General features: G+C 44.9%; 1 protein-coding gene across 5 annotated transcripts in view; it reads right to left on the minus strand.

Annotated features, from left to right (window-relative positions):
* The window catches only part of LOC144324732 (uncharacterized), a 72639-nt gene that overhangs the window by 41879 nt on the left and 8622 nt on the right, over window positions 1–22138 (minus strand). For 3 of the 5 annotated variants that reach the window (XR_013390161.1, XR_013390162.1, XM_077916051.1), the window contains exons 3-5: window positions 15591–15652; window positions 13685–13888; window positions 10580–10798 (exon numbers count right to left, since the gene is read on the minus strand). Coding sequence is in view for 3 of the 5 variants with exons in the window: in XM_077916051.1 (XP_077772177.1) it covers window positions 13748–13888; window positions 15591–15652 (203 nt within the window). In the remaining 2 variants the exon portion in view is untranslated. Of the gene's footprint in view, window positions 1–4395; window positions 5646–10579; window positions 10799–13684; window positions 13889–15590; window positions 15653–22138 lie in introns of those variants that run through there. The other 2 variants (XM_077916052.1, XM_077916053.1) reach the window with 2 other exon arrangements.

A 22138-nucleotide genomic window follows, 5' to 3' on the forward strand; every position in this document is an offset into this window, starting at 1 on the left:
CATCTCCACCCATTTACTGGCAACTTCATTGCACATACCTTTCCTTCCCAACCTTCCCCTGCCCATTGACAGATGCATATCACACTGCATAGCTACAGCTCTCTGCCACTGGTGCTATCATCCTGTCAGTTGCTCAAACTTGAAATTTTGAAATATTTTTTCTTCCTTTTTTTACATCTCTTGCATGTATACTTGTTTAAAGTCTATGTAAACACCCATTTAAAACTTGTGCTTTCAATCTTGTTTACCTGATTCTGGTCTCTTATTCTTTTTAATAGGACAGTTGCAAATACTTCATTTTATCATTCAAAAAGAAATTCCAGGCTAGATAAGTGCTAACACTGCTTCATGACAAAAGATACTAAAAAACAAACAAAAAACAAAACGTAACTGTGAGAGCCAAATTCACACCAATGACAAAATACTACAAAATGATTAAAATTGTATACAAGATCAATATTAATTATTTGCTCATTGCATATAATATATTCTTGCATTTGGGTATTGATAGTGAAGGACATTTTCAGGTATGGAAAAAGTACAGACATCAGAATTCGGACAATTCCATTTTTTCAACTCAACATTCACATTGCTCTGCTAGGGCTACCATAACAAAATACTATAGACTAGGGGGTTTAAACAACAAACATTAATTTCTTATAGTTCTGAAGGCTGGGGTTCCTGGCAGGATAGGTTTTATTCTGAGGCTTCTTGTCTTAGCTTGTAGACAGCTGCCATCTTTCTATGTGCTCACATGACCTCTTCTTTGTACTTGTGTGGATAGAGAAAGAAACCTCTGGTCTTTTCCTCTTCTTATAAGGACACTAGCCCTTATGATATCAATTTAGCCTTAATTACTTTCTTAGAGGTTCCGTCTCCAAATAAATCCAGTCTAGGGGTTAAGGCTTCAACCTGTGAATTTTGGGAGGACACGGTCCATAACAAGGTCCATAACAACACTAGCAGCAGAGTGTTAGGACATGTGCTGTGAAATTCAGGGGTGCAGAGGTTAACAGACTAATACTTCACAGAGCTATGCCTCTCAGGTAGAATGGACCAAACATGGATTGGAAGCAGAAAGGACGTCTACCGATGGTGGTAACCTTCACGTAGCTAGCAATGAAATGTGTGTCCACTTCCTTTTCCTACCCATATGCTCCTTTGGTTAGGTGAATGAACTTCCTCTTTCTGGCTGTGCTGTGGGATCTCTAGCCAATGAGCACTTCCTAAAATCAGCTCCTAGAACAATCAATCTCCACAGACAAAGAAATCCTAGTGTTCCTTTTGCCATACCATACTAGTCATTACCTTTGCTCTAGCAGCCTTCAGGAATAAATTGTTTTTTTTTTTTTTTTTTTACTTTTCTTACTGGAAAGACATAGACATCCTTGATGCAGGACTTCTGCTGCTATCAAGAGTTGATTCTCTAGTTATCTGGAGAACAGAAAATTTAGGGTGACAGGGCTTTATTGGATAGGGAAAAAGTGCATGCCTAAGGAGCTACACACTATAATCTGGCCACACACACTGGAAAAGATCATCTCCATGGACCTAGGAGTTTCCTAGATCAAAAAATATTTAGGCCCTGAAGAGAAGAATGACTTCAGAAGTTGGTGTACTCCTTCCAATTACATCACTGACATGAATTTATTGGGTGCTCAGTTTTGTATACTCATGGCTCCCTGACCACAAGGCCATTAAATAATCTCTAATGCACATATTAGTTTAATGATGCTTATTTATTTTTCTCTTTTGGTCAAGCAGACCTCCTCTAAGAGTCTCTTTCCCTCCAGAGTCTGGGAGGAGGGAGGACAGTCTTCCTGAGCCCATGAATGTGTTGGAAGCTCAAGGTTAAGGGAGGGAGTGATGTCTATTGACTTGAGGCTTCAGATACATTGGATAGGGCAGGCCTTTGTTTTTTTATTATTTCTTGAATAAAATGTGGGGATTTTGAGTAAATATTCCTTAATTCTATTCTCTAACACCTCTAAAATGAAGTATAGAGGTTTTTTATTTAAATTCTCTAGGGATATATATATATATCCACTGTATATATGTAATGTATTATTTATATTATAATATATTTAGTGTATATATAACATATTATTTGTATTGAAACATATATAATATATACAGTTCCTGCTTGAAAAAAAAATACATAGTTCCTGGGATAGTCTCAACAATTTTGAAAAAGAACAAAATTAGAGTACTTTCATGTCATAATGTCAAGCTTATTATTGAGCTACAGTCCTTAAGATAGCATGGTACTAGAGTAAGGGCAGACATATAAATCAATAGAACAGAATTTTTAGACACTAATAGAAGAGAATTGAGAGTCCTCAAATAAAACCATATATTGATGACCAATTGATTTTTGACAAAGGTGCCAAGGCAATTCATTTTGAAAAAGATAGTCTGCTCAACCAATGGTACTAGGACAATTGGATCCTCACAAGGAAAAAGATGAACTTCGACCTTTATATTAATCACAAAAATTAACTTAATCACATGACTATACGAAAGAGCTAAAATGACCCCACTTCTGCAAAAAAACAGGATAGAATCTTCAAGACATTGAGTTGAGCAAAGTTCTTACAGGCAACACCAAAACAGGGCCCATGGGAAAAAAATAAATTAGATCTCATCAAACTTAAAATGGCACTTAATACAATATTATTGGGAAAACAAAGATGCAAGCAATGGATTGGGGAAAAATTGCCTTAACATTATCAGATTATATTTTCACCCCAATGAAAGTATGTCTGGATTCCTTTGTGATGTCTGAGAGAAGCTTGAGAAACAGTTGTGGGACTCCCCACATTTCAGTGATAAGTGAAGGAAGAGGAAGAAGAAAGATGGGTGGGAGGTAAGAGAAGACATGAGCAGGAGTCCTTTGGGGGAGGCTAAGACAGAAAGAACTTCAAGCAAGAGGATGATCATCACATAGACTTGAGGCTGACATTAACCTTCGTGCTTGGGAAAGGAGGGTTCAGAAGAATTATTTACTGCTTATTTCCAAATGATGAGAAGAGCAGAGATATACATGAGGAGGCGGAATGGTCTCATGGTAGGAAATCTCTGGTTGAAGCTGTGTGGCCAGGACACCTGAAGGACTCCCAAATTTGGGAGGACGAGTCCCCAACATAAGAAGTCAAACGTTGCTTACCTGAGTGCGTTGGTGAGGATGTCTGATGGGAAGATTCTGATGGGAAATGAGACAGCTGGGGAGGGCGGAATGCACGTGAATTGGACAGATCTGTGGGCACCAAATTAAAGTTGGCTCCACCAAGGAAGGGCAGGAAGTGTTGATTGATGCTGGGTGTGGCACACAGAGGTTAAGTGCTGCCCTTGTGGAAGACCCTCTGGGCTCTGTAGCGCTGCACACCCCTCTCAATGTGGGAGGGCATAGCTGGGGGCTGGGGTACCAGGCTGTCCTTGCCTAGCAAAGGGATGGGATGGAAGGAGGAAGGGGGAGAGCATCTGGGGGGAGAGCCTAGGAGAGGAGGGGTTATGATCTAGAAGGCTACACAGGTAGAAGCAAGAAAAATACAAAGCATCCTGTACATAGGGATTTGCTAACAATCATGTTAACAGAGGTGAAAGCAGGAAACATCTTTTTTTTTTTTTAAGATTTTATTCACTTATTCATGAGGGACACACACACACACACACAGAGAGAGAGAGAGAGAGAGAGAGAGAGGCAGAGACACAGGCAGGGGGAGAAGCAGGCTCCATGCAGGGAACCCAATACAGGACTTGATCCCAGGTCCCCAGAATCACACCATGGGCCGAAGGCAGCCCTAAACTGCTGAGCCACCCGGGCTGCCTGAAACATATATTTTTGTCCAGATAGTTTTGCCGGCCGCTGTTGGGAACATGGGATTAATAGCTATGTGTCTTTGGCAAAATCTACAGACAGACCAAACTGTGAAAAGGCTCCGGGCTGCGCTGGATTGCAGGAGACCAGCAAATGCAAAACTCTGCATCTCTCTCGCCCTCTGAATGTGCCACCTGGAAGGTGGGGTGAGAGGTGAGGGCCACAGGTATCTGGGGGTCATGAACCTCAACATCAGGAGAACCAGCAGGGGCTCCCGAGCTCCTTGAAAAACTGGGGAAACAAAGGATGCTCCATATGCCTGATGCCAAAGAAAATATGGGTGATTAAAAATAGTTTAGAAACTGTTAAACAAATTAGAAACTCAAATTCTCCTGAAAGAGATCATTCTCTTTGATTTTCAGAATAATGCCAAATTCAACAACCTTCATGAGGCCAGAGCGACCTGATAAAGAGGCAATTTGTGAGATGCCTACTTCAATATTTGAGAATTTCGATTTTTATTATGTGTATTCATATATCATTTTCTTTGTTCAAACAATTATAAGTCCCAACTCCAGTCTAAAGGTATACAGTAAAACAACTCTGATGATTCCTCGGTGGGTAGAGGAGCTCAGAGGGGTCAGGTGTGATTTGTGTTTTTGTTTGAGAACAGAGTCTGTCACACTTTCAGCACTCGCAGGGCAGAGAAAGTCCTCTTGATCTTCTTGGTTTATATCTTCTGCTTGCACTATCTACCACCTCTCAGTATTTTACGATTTCAGCGAGTCTTCTTCCATCCGGCTTGTGAGAGCACACAAAAAGAACAGCTCAGTGACTTTGGTCCTGTGGGTAGGCTAGATGAAGCCACCTGCATTCTGGGATAAAGTCAGGATAATCAGCAAATCCTAGCTGCCACTTAACCCCCAACCTCATCAGTGGGAAGATGACTCCAGATCAAAGGCCAGTCCTCAAGAATTGCCAATTCCATGTCTAAAGCCCAGCTCCTGGCTCTGGGCAGCTTTGCTCAGCTGATGATGTCCTGAGACCCATTACTATACGATTCCCAAGTTGAACATCGACTTGGCAGACTGCTTTCCCTCTGCAGAATGAGTCCTGGAGGCCTTTCAATACCCTGTGCCAGGGGATTATGCAGAGGAGTCAGCACCACCGTCTTGGTCCCGCATTGTTGAGGTTGCCCCGAGGAAGCTGTCAGCACCCCCTCCTCTTCAGGCCCTGCAAGCTTGCAGGTCAGAGAAGGGAAGAGCAGAAAGACCCCCCAATGCTGGTTTTTCACAGAACTGTCCACCCCACCTGTGCCTGACTTCAGTGGGACCTGAGGGATATTGTGCAAGACTTTGGAGAGGGAAGTCCGATCAAGTGAGTTTATTTAATTTCCCTAGAATGCCCTAAGTGCTTTCTAACCACTCACCACTTTCAAAGCTCTCATTTTTATTTCCTTACAAAAGTTCTAAATTACGCCTTTGACTCTCATTTCTTTGTGTTCTGGCTTTTAATTCAAAAACTTCAATTTTTAGATTGGATCTTCATTTGCAATCTCTAAATCTATCACATTTTATCTGAGGATCTCCTATATTTTGTCCTTCTTTCTTCATATTTGAAGGGAGAGTAGCATGTTTCTCCTCTACATCAATGATTCATTATTTTTGCAATTCCACTGTTGGGTGTCTTCACTGAAGGTTTCAATTCTCATGCTTTTCTTTATGCTTTCATTATGCCCCTACTATTTTTCCTTTCCTTGGGACTTTAGATCCCAATTTCAAAGAGAAGCTCTTTTTGTTTTTCCTCATACTGAGCAATGCAATATGTTCTTTAAAAAAAGGAGAGAGAGAGAGAGAGAGAGAGAGAGAGAGAGAGAGAGAGGATGATTCCAGCATCAAATTATTTTCATATATATGAACTTCCTCTGAGCCTTCAGGATAATGTTCCTTTTTTCCTGATTATTATTTAACAAATGTGATCTTTGAAAATTACATATTTTATAGGAATGAGAATTTTTTTAAAGATTTTATTTATTTATCCATGAGAAACACAGAGAGAAGCAGAGACACAGGCAGAGGGAGAAGCAGGCTCCTCACAAGGAGCCCAAGTAGGACTCGATCCCCGGACAGGATCACACCCTAAGCTGAAGGCAGATGTTCAACCTGTGAGCCACCCAGGCATCCGAGGAATGAGAATGTTCAGTGTAGCACTATTTAGAATGCCAAGAAACTGTTAGCAATAAATTCCAGTCCTACATTACAAGAATGTTACTGTACATTATATAATTTTAATACAAATAGATAATAGATACCTAGGGGCACCTGAGTGGCACTGTTCATTAGGCATCTGACTCTTGGTTTCAGCTGAGGTCATGATCTCAGGGTCCTGGGATGGAGACTTTCATCAGAGGTTTGTGCTCAGCAAGGAGTCTGCTTGAGACTCTCTCTCCCTCTCCCTCTGCCCCTCCAGCTCATGTTCTCCCTCCCTCTCTCTCTCTCTTTTTTAAAGATTTTATTCATTTATTCATGAGAGACACAGAGAGAGAGAGAGAGAGAGAGAGAGAGGCAGAGACACAGACAGAGGGAGAAGCAGGCTCCAAGCAAGGAGCCCGATGTGGGACTCGATTCCGGGACTCCAGGATCATGCCCTGGGCCAAAGGCAGGCACCAAACCACTGAGCCACCCAGAGATCCCCTCTTTCTCTTTAAACTAAATAAATAAATCTTGAAAAAAATAATACATGCCTATCCAAAAGTATAATGGCTATAAAAATAAGAGACATATTTGTGGCATACAGTTCCTTGAAAATGAAGTATAAAAAGAGAAGTCCCATTATACATGGAAATGCATAAGATAAAAACAATTCAACTTGCCTGGTGGGGGTATGTCAAGATTGTTTTTTCATATTTACCTAAAATACAGTTTATATTTTATTTCTAATAATTAAAAAACCCACATTCCTAAAGGTAAATATCAATGGGTTCAATTGTTTAGTCATACTATCAGTTAACTTCTATAAGGATAATAGCTGGAGAGAAAAGCTTGGATTTAGTGACATTTAATCCACTTTGCCTCTAGGATATAGACTCTATGATCATTGACTGATTTCTCTCCACATGTTCTCCTTACTTGCCCAAAGAAAAGTAAACTGAACCAACGCTGGTCCAGCAATGACTTTGTCTCAGAGATATTCAACTAATTATGTAGCAAACAAAATTATTATGATTTTGAATTTCTTTCATTTGTGGGTGTAGCAAGAAGATCAAAGACATCTAAACAAATAAAACATAGGCTTCACTTCCTCCACCGGGTCCCTGTTTCCATATCTATTAAAAAAAATACTGGAGTTGTCCTATAACTCCAAGATTCCTACTAATTCTTGCATTCTGTGATTCTAATTACTATAATTTTCATTACTGATAACTAAAATAAATGACAGAGTAAACATGGGAAGATAGCACTGGAGCTGAGTTTCCCAACCGTGGTAGAGTTCAGAGAGTAAAGCGTTCATCCCATGTTTACCAGGAGTAGTGAGAGGGGGCGTACTTGCCTGATCTTCTGGGGGAAAAGTGCTGTTCTTTCACCTTTGTTGTTGTTTCAATTTATTTGTTTTGGAGATGACTTCTCTCTGCTTGGGGAAGTTTCCTTCTATGTCTGACTTACTGACTTTTTAGTACATGGATTTTGAGTTTTATCAAAGGCTATTTCCGCATGTATCATGATAATCATGTATTTCTAGTTTTTTTCCTTTATTTTTTTTTAATATGGTGAACTGTATTGATTGATTTTTGAATGTTGAACCAGCCTTGCATTCCTGAGGTAAACCCCACTTGGTCACGTTATAGTCTCTTTTAAAAATTTATTTCCTTTATTTTGTATTTTGTGGGATTAAATTTATTACCATTTTGTTGAGCATTTTTGCATCCAATAAATTCATAAGTGATTTTGTCCTATAGTTTTGCTTTCTTGAAATATATTTGGTTTTGGTGTCAGCAGAATGAGGTCCTCAAAAAACAAGTTGGGAAGTATTCCATCCTCTTCCATATTCTGGAAGAATTTGTGTACAAGTGCTGTAATTTTTACCTGAAGAGTTTGGTAGCATTCATCAGTGCATTCATCCATATCTTGGGTCTTGGGTTTTCTTTTATGGAATGTTTTTAACTCCAAATTAAATCGATTTAGTGGAGTTAAGATTACTCACATTATTGGGCTGCCTGGGTGGCTCAGTTGTTGAGAATCTGCCTTTGGCTCAGGTTGTGATCCCAGGGTCCTGGGATTGAGTCCCACTTTAGGCTCACTGCTGGGAACCTGCTTCTCCCCCTGCTTATGTCTCTGCTTCTCTGTCTCTCATGAGTAAATAAATAAAATGTTTATCTAATGGTTGTAGACTTATCTTTGGTCATTTGTGTCCTCCAAGGAATTTTTCCATTTTTATAAATGTCACTTTCCAGCTTTACTCTAAAAGCTGTGAATACTAGTGGCCCTCCTCACCCTCCCTTCCATCACCTTACTGCCCTACGTGAATGATGTCTTCCCATCAGGAGAGATGGGACTGATTATCATCTGATAGCATCTCACTTTTTACAGGGAGAAAAACTTTTTTCCCTGAGGCCACTTATCTTCCGGAAAAGCAGTCTATACTGTAGTGTCTAAACCGCTAACCTGAAAGCCTCAAGCAAATAGGCACATTTAAATCCAATAGGGTTCATGATCCCCCAGGCTGGTATTTTCTTCTCTGCTTTGATACTGACCTGATTCAGAATTCCCTTTCTTCCTTCTACATTATGATGGGACAAGAAGAGAGAAGATGAGGGTGAGGCCAGAGAGGTACCCAGGATACAAAATTTTAAAAGGTGCTCTCTCTTGGGGTCCTGTAAGCTCAAGGTCTATACCTGTAGGAATCTAACAATGAGCTCCTCCTTCTCATCTGTGTCCTGGATGCCCCATTTGCCTCATTTAATTCTGGCCTTTTAGATTTTATTACTTCTTTGAAAGCTGTAAAAATGTAAAATCCTTGTCAGTGTTTTATCAGAGGTAGTTTAGGCATCATTTCCAAGGAATGAACCAAAACTATCATGATTTTTGATCTAGTCCTGTAAATCATCAGTGATATTAAGACATTATTAAAAAAAATTATGCGGGCCTAATAACCATAACAAATGCCACAGGCCCTGATTGTGTCCTTCATCTCCTCCCCGCCACCAAATCATATATGTGAAAACACTTCTACTTTCACAACTTGCTCCATTTAGAATGATTCTGGAATATGTGCATTTCCTGCAGTGCTATCTAAAACCCCATCCATTTTTCTCCCACTCAAGAAAGCACATGACAATGTAAGTAATGGATGCTGTTATAGGAATAAATTTAAATATTTTCTAATTTACTATTTACCATTCATAAACTGTTCTTTATTTTTATAACAAATTATTTTTAGATTAAATCACAAGTGACTACCACATGTACTACAGACAGAATGGTAATGACTGTTCCACTGAATACTTTACATTAAACAGTATTACACACTCAAAATATTGCCAAGGATTTAGAATTTTGATCAGCAGTTTCAGGAAGCCGAGGGCTTTAGGCTAGCTGATGAATCATAGAGAGGGTCCCACCATTTCTCGTCAGAGGCTGCTGCCTCTGTGTCAGTGGGCCGTGGGATTTCTATGATCCGACCTTAGGATGACCCCTTTTTATGGCGAAATAAGGTATTAAGCAAGGTCGTTCTCTCTGGAGCCGTAAAAGATTGACGAGGGAACACTGAGCTGTGCTTTGTTTCGAGCAGGGCTGCTGCATGTCCTCGGCCTCCCCTGAGCCTGGTCCAGGCGGTGGTCATTCTAACAGCACTGTCTCCCAGCCTGGGTTTGGCTCTGTCTTCATACTCAGCCCTTTTTAAATTGTGAGACTTCTTTTTTTTTCTTCATTGTCTCAGTCCAAATGCACATAACAAAACACCAACTGTATGTCAGCCTTGAAAATGTAAAACTGACCTTAGCACCCTGTGCTTCCTGTGCTTAGCACTTATGTCTAAAATCCTTCATCTACACTTTCTTTGAAATATTTTGCACCTGAGAGTTCATTATATGTCTCTATGTCATTTTGACCTATTTTCAATAATGAATGTATTCAGTGTTAGAATGGTATTGCAATATAGATACTAAAAGTGCAACTTCACACATTCTTTATATTAACTTTAATTCAATGCTTTCCATTTCTCCATTGCTCCAGACCCAGGAGTTTAAAAAATTTACATTTGTCTGTTAAAGAGATTATGAACTCCTTAACTAGCACATGCCATGTGCTAAAAATTTTCCCATTTTAGTACTTACAACATCCAATTAGGTATATAGTTAAATTCCCAGTTTTCAAAGGAGCAACCCAAGTCTGAGTGAAGAAAAGTAACTTGTCTAAAGTCACACAACTAACAAATAGAAGAGCCAATGTTAAATATAAATCTATCTCACTCCAAAATTCATGTTTTTTTTTTTTTTTTTACGTAAAATCCTGCATCTCCTTCCAGGACTTGCTATGGAAGAGAATGTTTTTCTCAAATTTTACTTTGTCGTCTATCCCCTAAGAAGATAAACAATTTTCACATATGAAGCTTTTTAAAAAAAAGCCTCAAAACTTCTTGCTGATTAATTAGCAAGACAAGTCAGAGAGGACAACCAAAACAAAGAGCTCCCTAAACCCAAACACTAAAGCAATAATCCAGATTGAAGTATTTTAATAAACATGAATATATTGTTAATACCATTACCTATCACTGGTATCCCCATCGACATGGTGACATCTCACTCCTGAGCTCCTCGTGTTTGCTGGCATCTCCAGGCCTTGCTTTTCTCCTGGTTGCTGGCGATAGAGTTTGCTAGATCCTCCTGCTGCCTGGGACATCCTTCTTCACTCAGTCCCTATATAGATAGGGAGTTCCTTGCATTAAACTTCTGTAAGAGATCTGATTCTCTCCTGAAACTGGGACCTGGAAACCACACGGAAGTCCATTTTAATTATACTCTTTTTAAAATATTCTTTTTTTTTTTTTTAAGGGATTCCTGGGTGGCTCGGTCATTGAGTGTCTGCCTTCGGCTCAGGGCCTGATCCCAGGATCCAGGATCGAGTCCCACATCAGGCTTCTTACAGGAGAGCCTGCTTTTCCCTCTGCCTGTGTCTCTGCATCTTTCTTTCTCTCTCTCTGTCTCTGTCTCTTTGAATAAATAAATAAAATCTTAAACAATAAAAAAAATAAAAGTTTTTGGGCCGCCTGAGTGGCTCAGTAGTTAAGCAGCTGATTTCTGCTCAGGGCATGATCCTGGAGTCCCAGGATCGAGTCCCACATCCGGCTCCCTGAATAAAGTCTGCTTCTTCCTCTGCCTGTCTCTGCCTCTCTCTCTCTCTCTCATGAATAAATAAAATAAAAATCTATTAATTTTTTTCTTTTTTTATTTAAGTCCAATCAACATATAATGTATTATTAGTTTCAGACATAGAAGTCCGTGATTCATCAGTCTTATATAACACCCAGTGCTCATCATATCTTGTGACCTCCTTTATGTCCTCAGTCTTTCCCAAATCTTAAGAATATGTTTGCAAAATTAACACGAGAATTTCAATTGTCTACACTTGCAGGGGGTATAGCTACAAGCACTAAGCTTCTGTGTCACTCCTGAGAAGGCTAACCAGCCCGTGCATGTGTGGTGCAATGTCTGCTTTTCTTTTCTTTTTTTTTTTTTTTAAGATTTTATTTATTTATTCATAGAGACACAGCTAGAGAGAAAGACAGAGACACAGGCAGAGGGAGAAGCAGGCTCCATGCAGGGAGTCCGATGTGGGACTCGATCCCGGGGTCTCCAGGATCACACCCTGGGCTGCAGGCGGCGCTAAACCGCTGCGCCACTGGGGCTGCCCAATGTCTGCTTTTCAAATCCTGAATTATTAAGGTCAAAGAAGTATGGCCATATTCAGTTCCTGTGCACAGACTTTGCTCAACTAGAGGCTCAATTAATTAGCAGATCAAAATCAGGCTGGGATTTGTTTTGTCAATTGCTAACCAGTTTAACTGGGTTATAGAGAAAGACTCTATATGACATTAAATGACCTTCCTAAAAGCTTATTTCTCTCCCAACTGCTCATATTAGAATCAATTTCAGGAGTCATTCAAAATGCGCTGTTTATGAGCTTCCTAAATGCAGTTACTATTTGCCAGATGTCCGTGTCACACCAGTCGGCTGCTTGCCTTTCACTGACCCCTTCCATAGATGTTCCTGCCTTGGATCTAAGACCCAGGAAACTCCCACCCCAGAGCAGGGTGGTTGCCACGCTGGGTCCTGGGGAGAAAGAAGTCCTCACTTGGGTGTGGGCAAAGCAGACAATGTTATAAGTTGAGCTTATAGTGGTGACAAAATTAGATTTTTTTCAGGTTGGATTTAGAAGTATATTATTTTTTTAGACTTCTCAGTGTGTTTCAAGAATTTATAATTCCTTTGATTAGATCTAAGTTGATTAGAAATGAATGTGAACTCCCCGCCCGCCCCCCTGATATCCTAGGGTTATTCTATAGCTGGCTGGGACCTGGTTGTTTTGAATGTCTTATTAACCCAAATACTCTGCATCAGAGGCACACACATCTTCGTTTTTTCTACTTATGTGATGAGATCATCATCCACTGTCAGTGGCTCACTCTGAACAAAATTAAGTTGATCATAAAATGATTTCTACATTTAAACATGACATATTTAGATAAAAAAAGTAGAGCTTAACTAGTACTTCTCATTAACCAAGTATCCTAACTCTTTAATTCTTTAACTAACAATCTGTTTCACAGATTTCCATAAAATGAAAAAAAAAAAAAACAAAAACCCAAAACAACAAAGTATTTGTTTTCTCCTTCACATTGACTTTTCTATATGCAATGACAACATACCCATTGCTCAGAAAAGAACCTAAAAATTCTAATAGATGATATTAAAATTTCCAAAATAATTTTTAAATGTTCCTGTGACATATAAACAAAACTGGACCAAGTAAAAATAATGATGAACAAGCAAATGTTCATTATAAAATAAATGTAATTTTACCAATATTGGAAAATATTGGTAAAATGCCACATTGGAATAAAGACTAAAATGCTTTACTTGTACTTTCTTTATTGTTTCATTCCTATGATAAGAACTGAGAATACTGCGAAATATATATTTATTTTGTAGAAATATATAATAAAAGAGACAAGGTAGGCATCAAAAAATAGAAGCAGTAACAAAAGATCGACCAAATACAGAATAATAAACACAAATTCTCCACTTAAAATATCAAACACTATACCTGTTTTCCTGACTTTACACAAAGACAATTGCTTTCTATATGCTGGGTCTACTAAAATATCACAGTTAATGATTTTTTTTTTTTTTGATGTCATGGGGTAAAACTGAATTATGTAGTTAACCGTAATGAGCATTGTGCGGTTATTTCTAAATTCCACAGGGAAAGGGTTAAATTACTTTGTTGTTCACTAAATTGTCATGTGTACCCAGGCACTCAGTTGAAGCTTTTTAACGGTGATGATGAAAAACTTGGAAATATTAAGACATGGAAATTACTCAGATTAATCTAAAAAATGTTAACATAGATTTTTGCTGTTGTTGTTGTTTTCTTTTTCCAACTGAAGAAAAAAATCAGCCCAAAGCTCTAGCAGTGAAATTGGTATTACTTTTTTGGGGGAAGTGTAAGACAAAAAAAGAAACATTTAGGAGACTGGTGTAGAGGAAGAGTGGTATGAGTCAGAAAGGCCTAGAAACGTCAAATAATTTTCTTGAGCCTGTTTTGTTGTCTATCAAATGGAGGTAATGAAGTACAGATGTATATAGATTACCTAGCTTTGTGCCTGGCATCTAGCAGAGCTCAGTAAGGATGAGGAAGCAAACGTGCCTCATATCTAGTGGTCCTTAGGCTTTTCCCTGGTTTTGCCCAGTAGGGAGCATGTTAGCTTGACCTCCTGGATCTGTTTCCTTCTTTTGTTTTCGATGGTGACCTCTGTCTCACCAGGCATGGTCCCTTCGGTCAGGTGCAGCATAACCTGAAAACAGGAAGAGGATAAGAATGAGAGGTGGAGGGCTTGGGATGGAAAGGGGTGTGGGGTATTTGGGTACAGGGAAGGCATGAAAGAGGGAAGGAGATGAGCAGAGGAGGGGGAGGGAAGAGAGAAATGAAATAGAAATGAGGCAGCATGGTTGCCGGTCTACTCACATTTTTCACGGTGTTTATGAAAAACAATTAAAAGGCAAACTGTTATGAAAGCATTTTCGGTTCCTAGAATGTGCCCTTTCGAATTCAACACTGCTCCAAGACTGAGTTACGTCGATCCTCACTCTATTAGCACTAAAATCCACATGGTCCTCATTCTCTACAGGGATTTCAGTGTGTTTCTGCCTCTTGACTAATGTGGGAAGACCTCTCCACTCCTTCTCCCTACCCACATCCTTCTTATCTTAGAAAGACCCCACCTCCGTGATAACTACTGTCCCTGATTCATCTCACTGTCAGAAACATTTTGCAAGAACTACTCTTGTTTGATCTGGACCTATCTTTGATCAGGTTGCTCAGGAGCAAAGCTTGAAATGGAGATTCAGGTGAGCATGATTGACTGAGGGAATGTCAGCAGAAGCAGGGCTTGGGGAGGTGGGATCCAGCCGGGGAGGAGCTAATGACAGGTGTGATTTCAGCAAGACTCTGGCTCTGGCCTGGTCACACAAGATGTCCTGGAACATTAACTGTATCACTGCGTTGTTGATCCTGCCTTGAGGCAAGAGTATCAGTCTTCGGATGTTGAAGTCACTCAATTATTGGTTTTAGGTTCTGCATCACTTGTTGGGAAAGACAGCAAGCCTTCTGCATATTCAACTGAGGGATAGATATTCTTCAGAGGACGAGATGGCATCTAGCCAGGAAGTGGCTGACACTCACTGCAGCCCAGTCGAGGGCACCTGGATGGCCCATCCATTGCACCTACTACTGTGTCTATTGAGAGCCTCACCCATTCTTTACTTTGTGTTGCAGAAATTTGTTTCTGTTGTATTTCTACTCATTTGTGAGTTTCCGGGGGGACAAACTAAGTGCTGTGTTTATCCTTGCAGTTCACAAGACACATAGTCCAGCTCCCTTCCTGTGAGCCTTGGGATGGGCCTTGGGAATGGATGCCAAGACTTCATTTCTAACAGGAAGGAAACCTGGAGCATGGCTCCAGCTCATTCTGTCACAGAATGGAGTAGATTATGGGGAATGCTTGTATTCATGGGAAGCCTCCTGAAAGCTTAGGAGTGTGCAGACTCATCCACCCTGATCTAACCAGTGCCACCAAGGTGTACAAGTGTCCACAGCGGAAGGGAATTACCAAGGGCATGGGTGACCAAGGCTTACACGGCTGCTGAGTGACCTGTTCCCACACACTGATCTTACAGACAAGATTCTTACCGGGGCCTTGGCAAAATAACAGGTGCCTACACATTATATACCTCCAGAATGTTCATGGAGACTGAACGAGGTGAATGCCATGGGTTTGGTAGGCATGTTTGCTGAATAAATTGCATATTAACTTGTAGAATATCTCTTGCATACCTATTATAAAACCCCTGAAAGAGCAGTGGGAATGAGATGGAAACAATTGGAGGACAACTCTGTTTGACCTAGGCCTTCCCAGCAATTGCCTCAGTCCCACTGTTTCCTATACTGCCTGTGGTCTGGACACGCCCAGGTTCAAGGGTCCATCTTTGATTCCTCACCTGTGTTCTTGTCCAGAAGTCTGGGGACACACTTTCCTGATGGCCTCGGCAGCTTCTTCCAGCTGGAGCAAAGAGATAATCACTACCATTTATGTCATCACCACCATCAGGACTACATCACCATAAGAAAGGATTTGGGGATTTGTGTTTTATTTATCCTTCCATAATTCAGTAAAAATGAAGTCTACCTGGATTAGTTTGCTGATTTTTCCAATACTGTTAGTTTCTGTCGAAATCAGGTTTGGCAACATAAATGCTGCTAATGGAAAAAGTTGCCGGTGCATTCTTGTATTTTTTTTTTTTTTCATGGGATGAGCTTTAGGAGATTAAACTCAGCCTTCAGTAGTTAGGAATCTCTGTTCTTGAAAGCTAAATGGAAGCTGATCGTAAATCTCTAGATGCTTCCAGGCACTGTTAATTTGGAGATGTGCTGATGATGTAATTAGTAATATATAAAAATAAAAACTCCAAAAGCAGACGGCTGTTCTCATGCTCTGGCAGAGATGCAGGTGGGGAGCTGGATTCGAATGGGGTATAATCATTTTATACCTCCATGCAGAAAATCCCTTAAGAAAAGTGCCTCTCCATTAGCTGTCACTGAGAATTATCTGTGCCCTGGGAGTAGACTGTGACAATATTTTTTGCTGAATTTCGAAAGAGCACATATAACTAAGGCCGTGACACTGACATGCTGAAAGACCAAAACTTCGTGGCAGCTGTGCTCTGCTCAGGAGATGCGGGCATCTCTGCAACCCCCCGGAGGGTGGGGGAGCATCAGTTCTTGCACGGAGCCCTGGACAAGAGCGAGTGGAGGGAGACTGAGGGCCAGGGAGCTCTGCTTTTGTTCTGTCCTTTCCTGTGTGCAGATGAGGGAGCAAGCAGGGTTTGTGAGCACCAAGAGGGAGCACCCCACAGCCCCAGGGAGAGCCAAGGACCCAGAAGGACGGTCAGCATTGGAGAGGTCTGAGAACGTCCTTCCTGTGCCAGAGCCTGGCCCCAGGGACCTGGACCCCCTTCCTCCCCCACAGGCACACTTAGAGGAACCCACAGGGAAGTGAAGGTATTTTTAAACCTTATTATTGGGGTGATATTTTTAGATCTTTTGTGAAAGGTGTTCTTTCTCCCTTGTCTGCTTCAGACCATCTCGTCTACCTTTGCCTGTTTCCTGCAGCTTCTCCAGCCTCAAGTCTGTGCAAGGTGACGGAGGTTGAGGACCGCATGATGCGGGCCGGGTGGGCCCCGGGGGAGGACCGCGTGGTGGGGACCAGGGAGCCCCGGGAGGAGGACCGTGGGGTGGGGGCCAGGAAGCCCCGCGGGAGGAAAGCGGGGTGGGGACCAGGGAGCCCGGGAGGAGGACCGCGTGGTGGGGACCAGCGAGCCCCGGGGGAGGACAGCGGGGTGGGGGCCAGGGAGCCCGGGAGGAGGACCGCGGGGTGGGGACCAGGGAGCCCCGGGAGGAGGACAGCGGGGTGAGGACCAGGGAGCCTGGGAGGAGGACAGCGGGGTGGGGACCAGCGAGCCCCGGAGGAGGACAGCGGGGTGAGGACCAGGGAGCCTGGTAGGAGGACAGCGGGGTGGGGACCAGGGAGCCCGGGAGGAGGACCGCGGGGTGGGGACCAGGGAGCCCCGGGGGAGGACAGCGGGGTGGGGACCAGGGAGCCCCGGGAGGAGGACCGCGTGGTGGGGACCAGCGAGCCCCGGAGGAGGACAGCGGGGTGAGGACCAGGGAGCCTAGGAGGAGGACCGCGGGGTGGGGACCAGGGAGCCCCGGGGGAGGACCGCGGGGTGGGGACCAGGGAGCCCCGGGGGAGGACCGCGGGGTGGGGACCAGGGAGCCCCGGGGGAGGACAGCGGGGTGGGGACCAGGGAGCCCGGGAGGAGGACCGCGGGGTGGGGACCAGGGAGCCCCGGGGGAGGACCGCGTGGTGGGGACCAGCGAGCCCCGGGGGAGGACAGCGGGGTGGGGGCCAGGGAGCCCCGGGAGGAGGACCGCGTGGTGGGGACCAGCGAGCCCCGGAGGAGGACAGCGGGGTGAGGACCAGGGAGCCTGGGAGGAGGACAGCGGGGTGGGGACCAGCGAGCCCCGGAGGAGGACAGCGGGGTGAGGACCAGGGAGCCTGGGAGGAGGACAGCGGGGTGGGGGCCAGGGAGCCCGGGAGGAGGACAGTGGGGTGGGGACCAGGGAGCCCCGGGAGGAGGACCGCGTGGTGGGGACCAGCGAGCCCCGGGGGAGGACCGCGGGGTGGGGGCCAGGGAGCCCCGGGAGGAGGACCGCGTGGTGGGGACCAGCGAGCCGCGGAGGAGGACAGCGGGGTGAGGACCAGGGAGCCTGGGAGGAGGACAGCGGGGTGGGGGCCAGGGAGCCCCGGGAGGAGGACCGCGTGGTGGGGACCAGCGAGCCGCGGAGGAGGACAGCGGGGTGAGGACCAGGGAGCCTGGGAGGAGGACAGCGGGGTGGGGGCCAGGGAGCCCGGGAGGAGGACAGTGGGGTGGGGACCAGGGAGCCCCGGGAGGAGGACCGCGTGGTGGGGACCAGCGAGCCCTGGGGGAGGACCGCGGGGTGGGGGCCAGGGAGCCCCGGGAGGAGGACCGCGTGGTGGGGACCAGCGAGCCCCGGAGGAGGACAGCGGGGTGAGGACCAGGGAGCCTGGGAGGAGGACAGCGGGGTGGGGGCCAGGGAGCCCCGGGGGAGGACAGCGGGGTGGGGACCAGGGAGCCCCGGGAGGAGGACTGCGGGGTGAGGACCAGGGAGCCCCGGGGGAGGACAGCGGGGTGGGGACCAGGGAGCCCGGGAGGAGGACCGCGGGGTGGGGACCAGCGAGCCCCGGAGGAGGACAGCAGGGTGAGGACCAGGGAGCCTGGGAGGAGGACAGCGGGGTGGGGGCCAGGGAGCCCGGGAGGAGGACAGTGGGGTGGGGGCCAGGGAGCCCCGGGGGAGGACAGCGGGGTGGGGACCAGGGAGCCCCGGGAGGAGGACCGCGGGGTGAGGACCAGGGAGCCCCGGGAGAGGACAGCGGGGTGGGGACCAGGGAGCCCGGGAGGAGGACCACGGGGTGGGGACCAGGGAGCCCCGGGGGAGGACAGCGGGGTGGGGACCAGGGAGCCCGAGAGGAGGACCTCGGGGTGGGGACCAGGGAGCCCCGGGGAAGGACCGCGGGGTGGGGACCACGGAGCCCTGGGGGAGGACCGCGGGGTGGGGACCAGCGAGCCCCGGGGAAGACAGCGGGGTGGGGACCAGGGAGCCCCGGGAGGAGGACTGTGGGGCGGGGGCCGGTTGGGCCCCGGGGGAGGACCGCGGGGAGGTTGCCAGGAGAACCCCTGGAGAACCCCGGGGGAGGACCACGCTCCGGCATCCCTCCCCTCCCCGCTCTGTGCGCCTCCGCCTCCCTGTCTCGGTTTCTGCAGCTGAGGTTTGGACATGACAACACTCACTTCAGCGGACTGTCGTGAGGATTAACTGAGTTCATGTCTGCAAAGCTACTTGGAACAGTCCCTGGCGCCGAGTCAGGGCTGCATGGTTCTTTGTTTTTCTTAGTATTTTCAGAGCCCATCGTAGCGCCGCTGAAGGCCGCCCAGGGCCCACTCCTCCCTGCTGGGCTCCTGGAAGGGGTCTGCCCACCGCGGCTCTGCAGGCTTGTCCCCACACCTCCTCAGTGCAAGCCACCGAGCCGTCTCAGCTCCCCGCACCCACGAGGTTAGAGCTCCTGAGGGGGTGGCATGGGGCCCGAGAGGCCATGTGGGAGCCCCCCGGGCTGCTGCGCCCATGCCCTGAGCCTGCCCAATGCTAATGGACGCATTTCTCCCTGGTGCCACTCCCAAATTTTGATGGTTTGTCCAGGCTCATTGTGAGATGAAGAAACACCCTGCTCTGTTAGCCTAAAGGGAGTCCTGCTGCCTTTTCTTATTGGGTCACATTTTCCTCCAAAAAAGAAGTGGTATCTTGACCAGACTCATTGTCCAAGAACTTTATGCTCATAGGAAAATCACACAGACACACATGCGTGAAGATCAATACATCCTTGCTAAATAAAATAATTAAAACATAAATGACATTCAAATGAAGTTTTCAATTTTTAGTTGACTGGGAAAATGCTAGTGATATAATTTTAAGTGAAAAGGACAAGATATAAAATTGTACATATAGCATGGTTTTATGCCCACATATTTAGAGGAATAGAAACAAAAAATGGAAACTTACCTAGTGGTGGTGGAATTATAGGTCTTTTTTATGTTTTAAGAATAATTGTCTATATTTTCCAGAACTTTTAATAATGGATTTATAGTATTTTATTAATTTGAGAGAAAAAAACAATGAATAGTGGTATTTTTGGAAAATCTGACTAAGAAGCATTTACTCAATGCACTTAGTGTTACCTATTTCCACCATTCATCAGGCTGAAAATCTCTTAATTCTGATGTTGGAAGGATCCTTTGAAGAGCCGTAATGAAAATTTGGAAAATTTGTTGTGCTGACTCTCAGATTCACCGACTATACCATGAGGGTGCTGGAGGCTCCAGTACCCCCGCCCCACCCCATGCTAACACCTCATAAGCATTTGCTACATGTTCCTAATGAATTTGGCTGGCTTATCGATTCAGATAAACCCTTGACAGCAGTGGCACCAGTGATCTGCAAGATTTCTGATCCAATCATTTAAAAACATTTCTCCCTGATTCCTATGCCCAGAGTGCCCAGAGACCAAGAGTTTTCCTTTTCCGTTGATGCGTCTCACTCTGGTCGCTACGATTTCCCATGCTCAGTTTACCCCAAAATCTCAGAGTTTGAGCCAACTCTGAGTGGCCTGGGGTCTTCTGGTAGGTGGCTCAGGGGACAGAACACATCCCAGAACCGTTGGCAGCAGAACCACAAAGCAAGAGCCTGGTGTGCCCGACAAAGCTGTGTGGTCACACAGAAGGGCACTGATCTAGCCATTTCTTCAATGAGGCCCAAGAAGTTTACTATGTTTTTTTTTTTTTTTTTAATTAGCATTCCTGAAATTCCCATTTAACTAACTATGGAGAATAAAGTTATTTTTAAAAAGTAAAGGTTGCCCATTTCTGAAGTTGCCTAGACACACTGCAAAACAAGTCATTATTTTTAGATATTAAAAAATAAAAATATATATATATATAGATTGTGAGAAAATGCAAATGGAGAAGTGTCCACAAAGAACACAGCTTGCCCTTTGCCCTCTGGGATGAGGGGCAGGTCAGAGAGGAAACAGGGATCACCCAGCTGATCCCTTCCTCCTTCTGATGGTCTCCTGCCAGATGCTGGCTTCCACTCTGACTTCTGCACCAGTCAGTCAGCACCACTATGATGGACTGTCCTGCCATCTTTGTTGGCTTATGCACTGCCTCCATGAGTGACATGGTGCAAAACTTCCTAAAGGCAGAAACAGAGAATGAAGTGCTCCTCAGAGCAGAAGGAGAGGGCCCAGCTGATGTGGAATTCAGGGAAGGGGAGTAGCAGGTATTCTCCTTTCAGTCAAGACCTGGATTTAGTTGTGTATCATCTACTAGAGTAGCCCTGAGTGGTGTGCTCATGTCTCAGGTCTCAGTAGGTGAGGACCTTGCACTGGTCACTGGTCTAGGTCCACCGTGCACTTCATGTGTGTCCCAACAGCATCCTTCCTCCTGGACACATGCTGCCTACCACTTCCTTCCTGTGGCTTCCATCCTGGTGGAACAGCAAGCATCACTCATCAGAGGGCAGAAGGAAGGAAGAGTTTATCCATCTGGTGTCTCTACCCCTCCCACTTCTGGGTTGTGTATTGCTAAGTGCCATGCTCTCAAATGGGTGGTCTTGAGAAGCAGCTCGTGCTGCTTCAGTGTCCTTGGGTGCCCAACAACAACTTAAAGTGGCTACCAGGTAATAATGTGCCTTTATTCCAATTTTTCTTCCTTGGCTGCATGTTTCTCTTCCTTCATTCTTGCTCCCTAAGACCATGCTACCTCTCCCCCAGATTCTGCTTTCTAGGGAATCCTAGCGGGGCCACTGCTGGAGAAGCTGGGGAGCAATCCAGATCTGGTGGTGATGTTCAGACAAAGAAGCTGCAAACAGGAAACAGAAACCAAGTGAGCCCAGATGAACTGAGAATGCTCCGCCTTGCATTTTATCTGGTATAAATGGAAGTGCAGTACTTAAATATTTATGAAATGAATGGAAGGAAGGAAGGAAGGAAGGAAGGAAGGAAGGAAGGAAGGAAGGATCAAGTAGTTGAAACAGGTCAAAGTCGAAACCAGCAAAAGAGGAGCAAAAGTAGCACCCAGTCCCTGAGGCTGTCCCTGTTGGCCAGGCAGTCTGCTTCAGCCATCCTTCAACACTGATGACTCAGCGCACAAGCACATAAGCTGACTGGATCATAGAAACCCTGAGAACTGATTTTAACACTTAAATTCCCCAGGGCCTCAGCATTTCTGTATGTATTATAGGCATTTAATCTATTCATTTGATTCACTTCTGTGTTTAATGGATATTTTTTTGAGTACCCACTCTGTGCCAGACATAATTCTGAAACAAATTCCAAGATGTGTGCTTTCCCCTT

This window comes from Canis aureus, chromosome 12, assembly GCF_053574225.1.
Source record: "Canis aureus isolate CA01 chromosome 12, VMU_Caureus_v.1.0, whole genome shotgun sequence".
In the NCBI taxonomy this organism is placed as follows: Eukaryota; Metazoa; Chordata; class Mammalia; order Carnivora; family Canidae; genus Canis; species Canis aureus.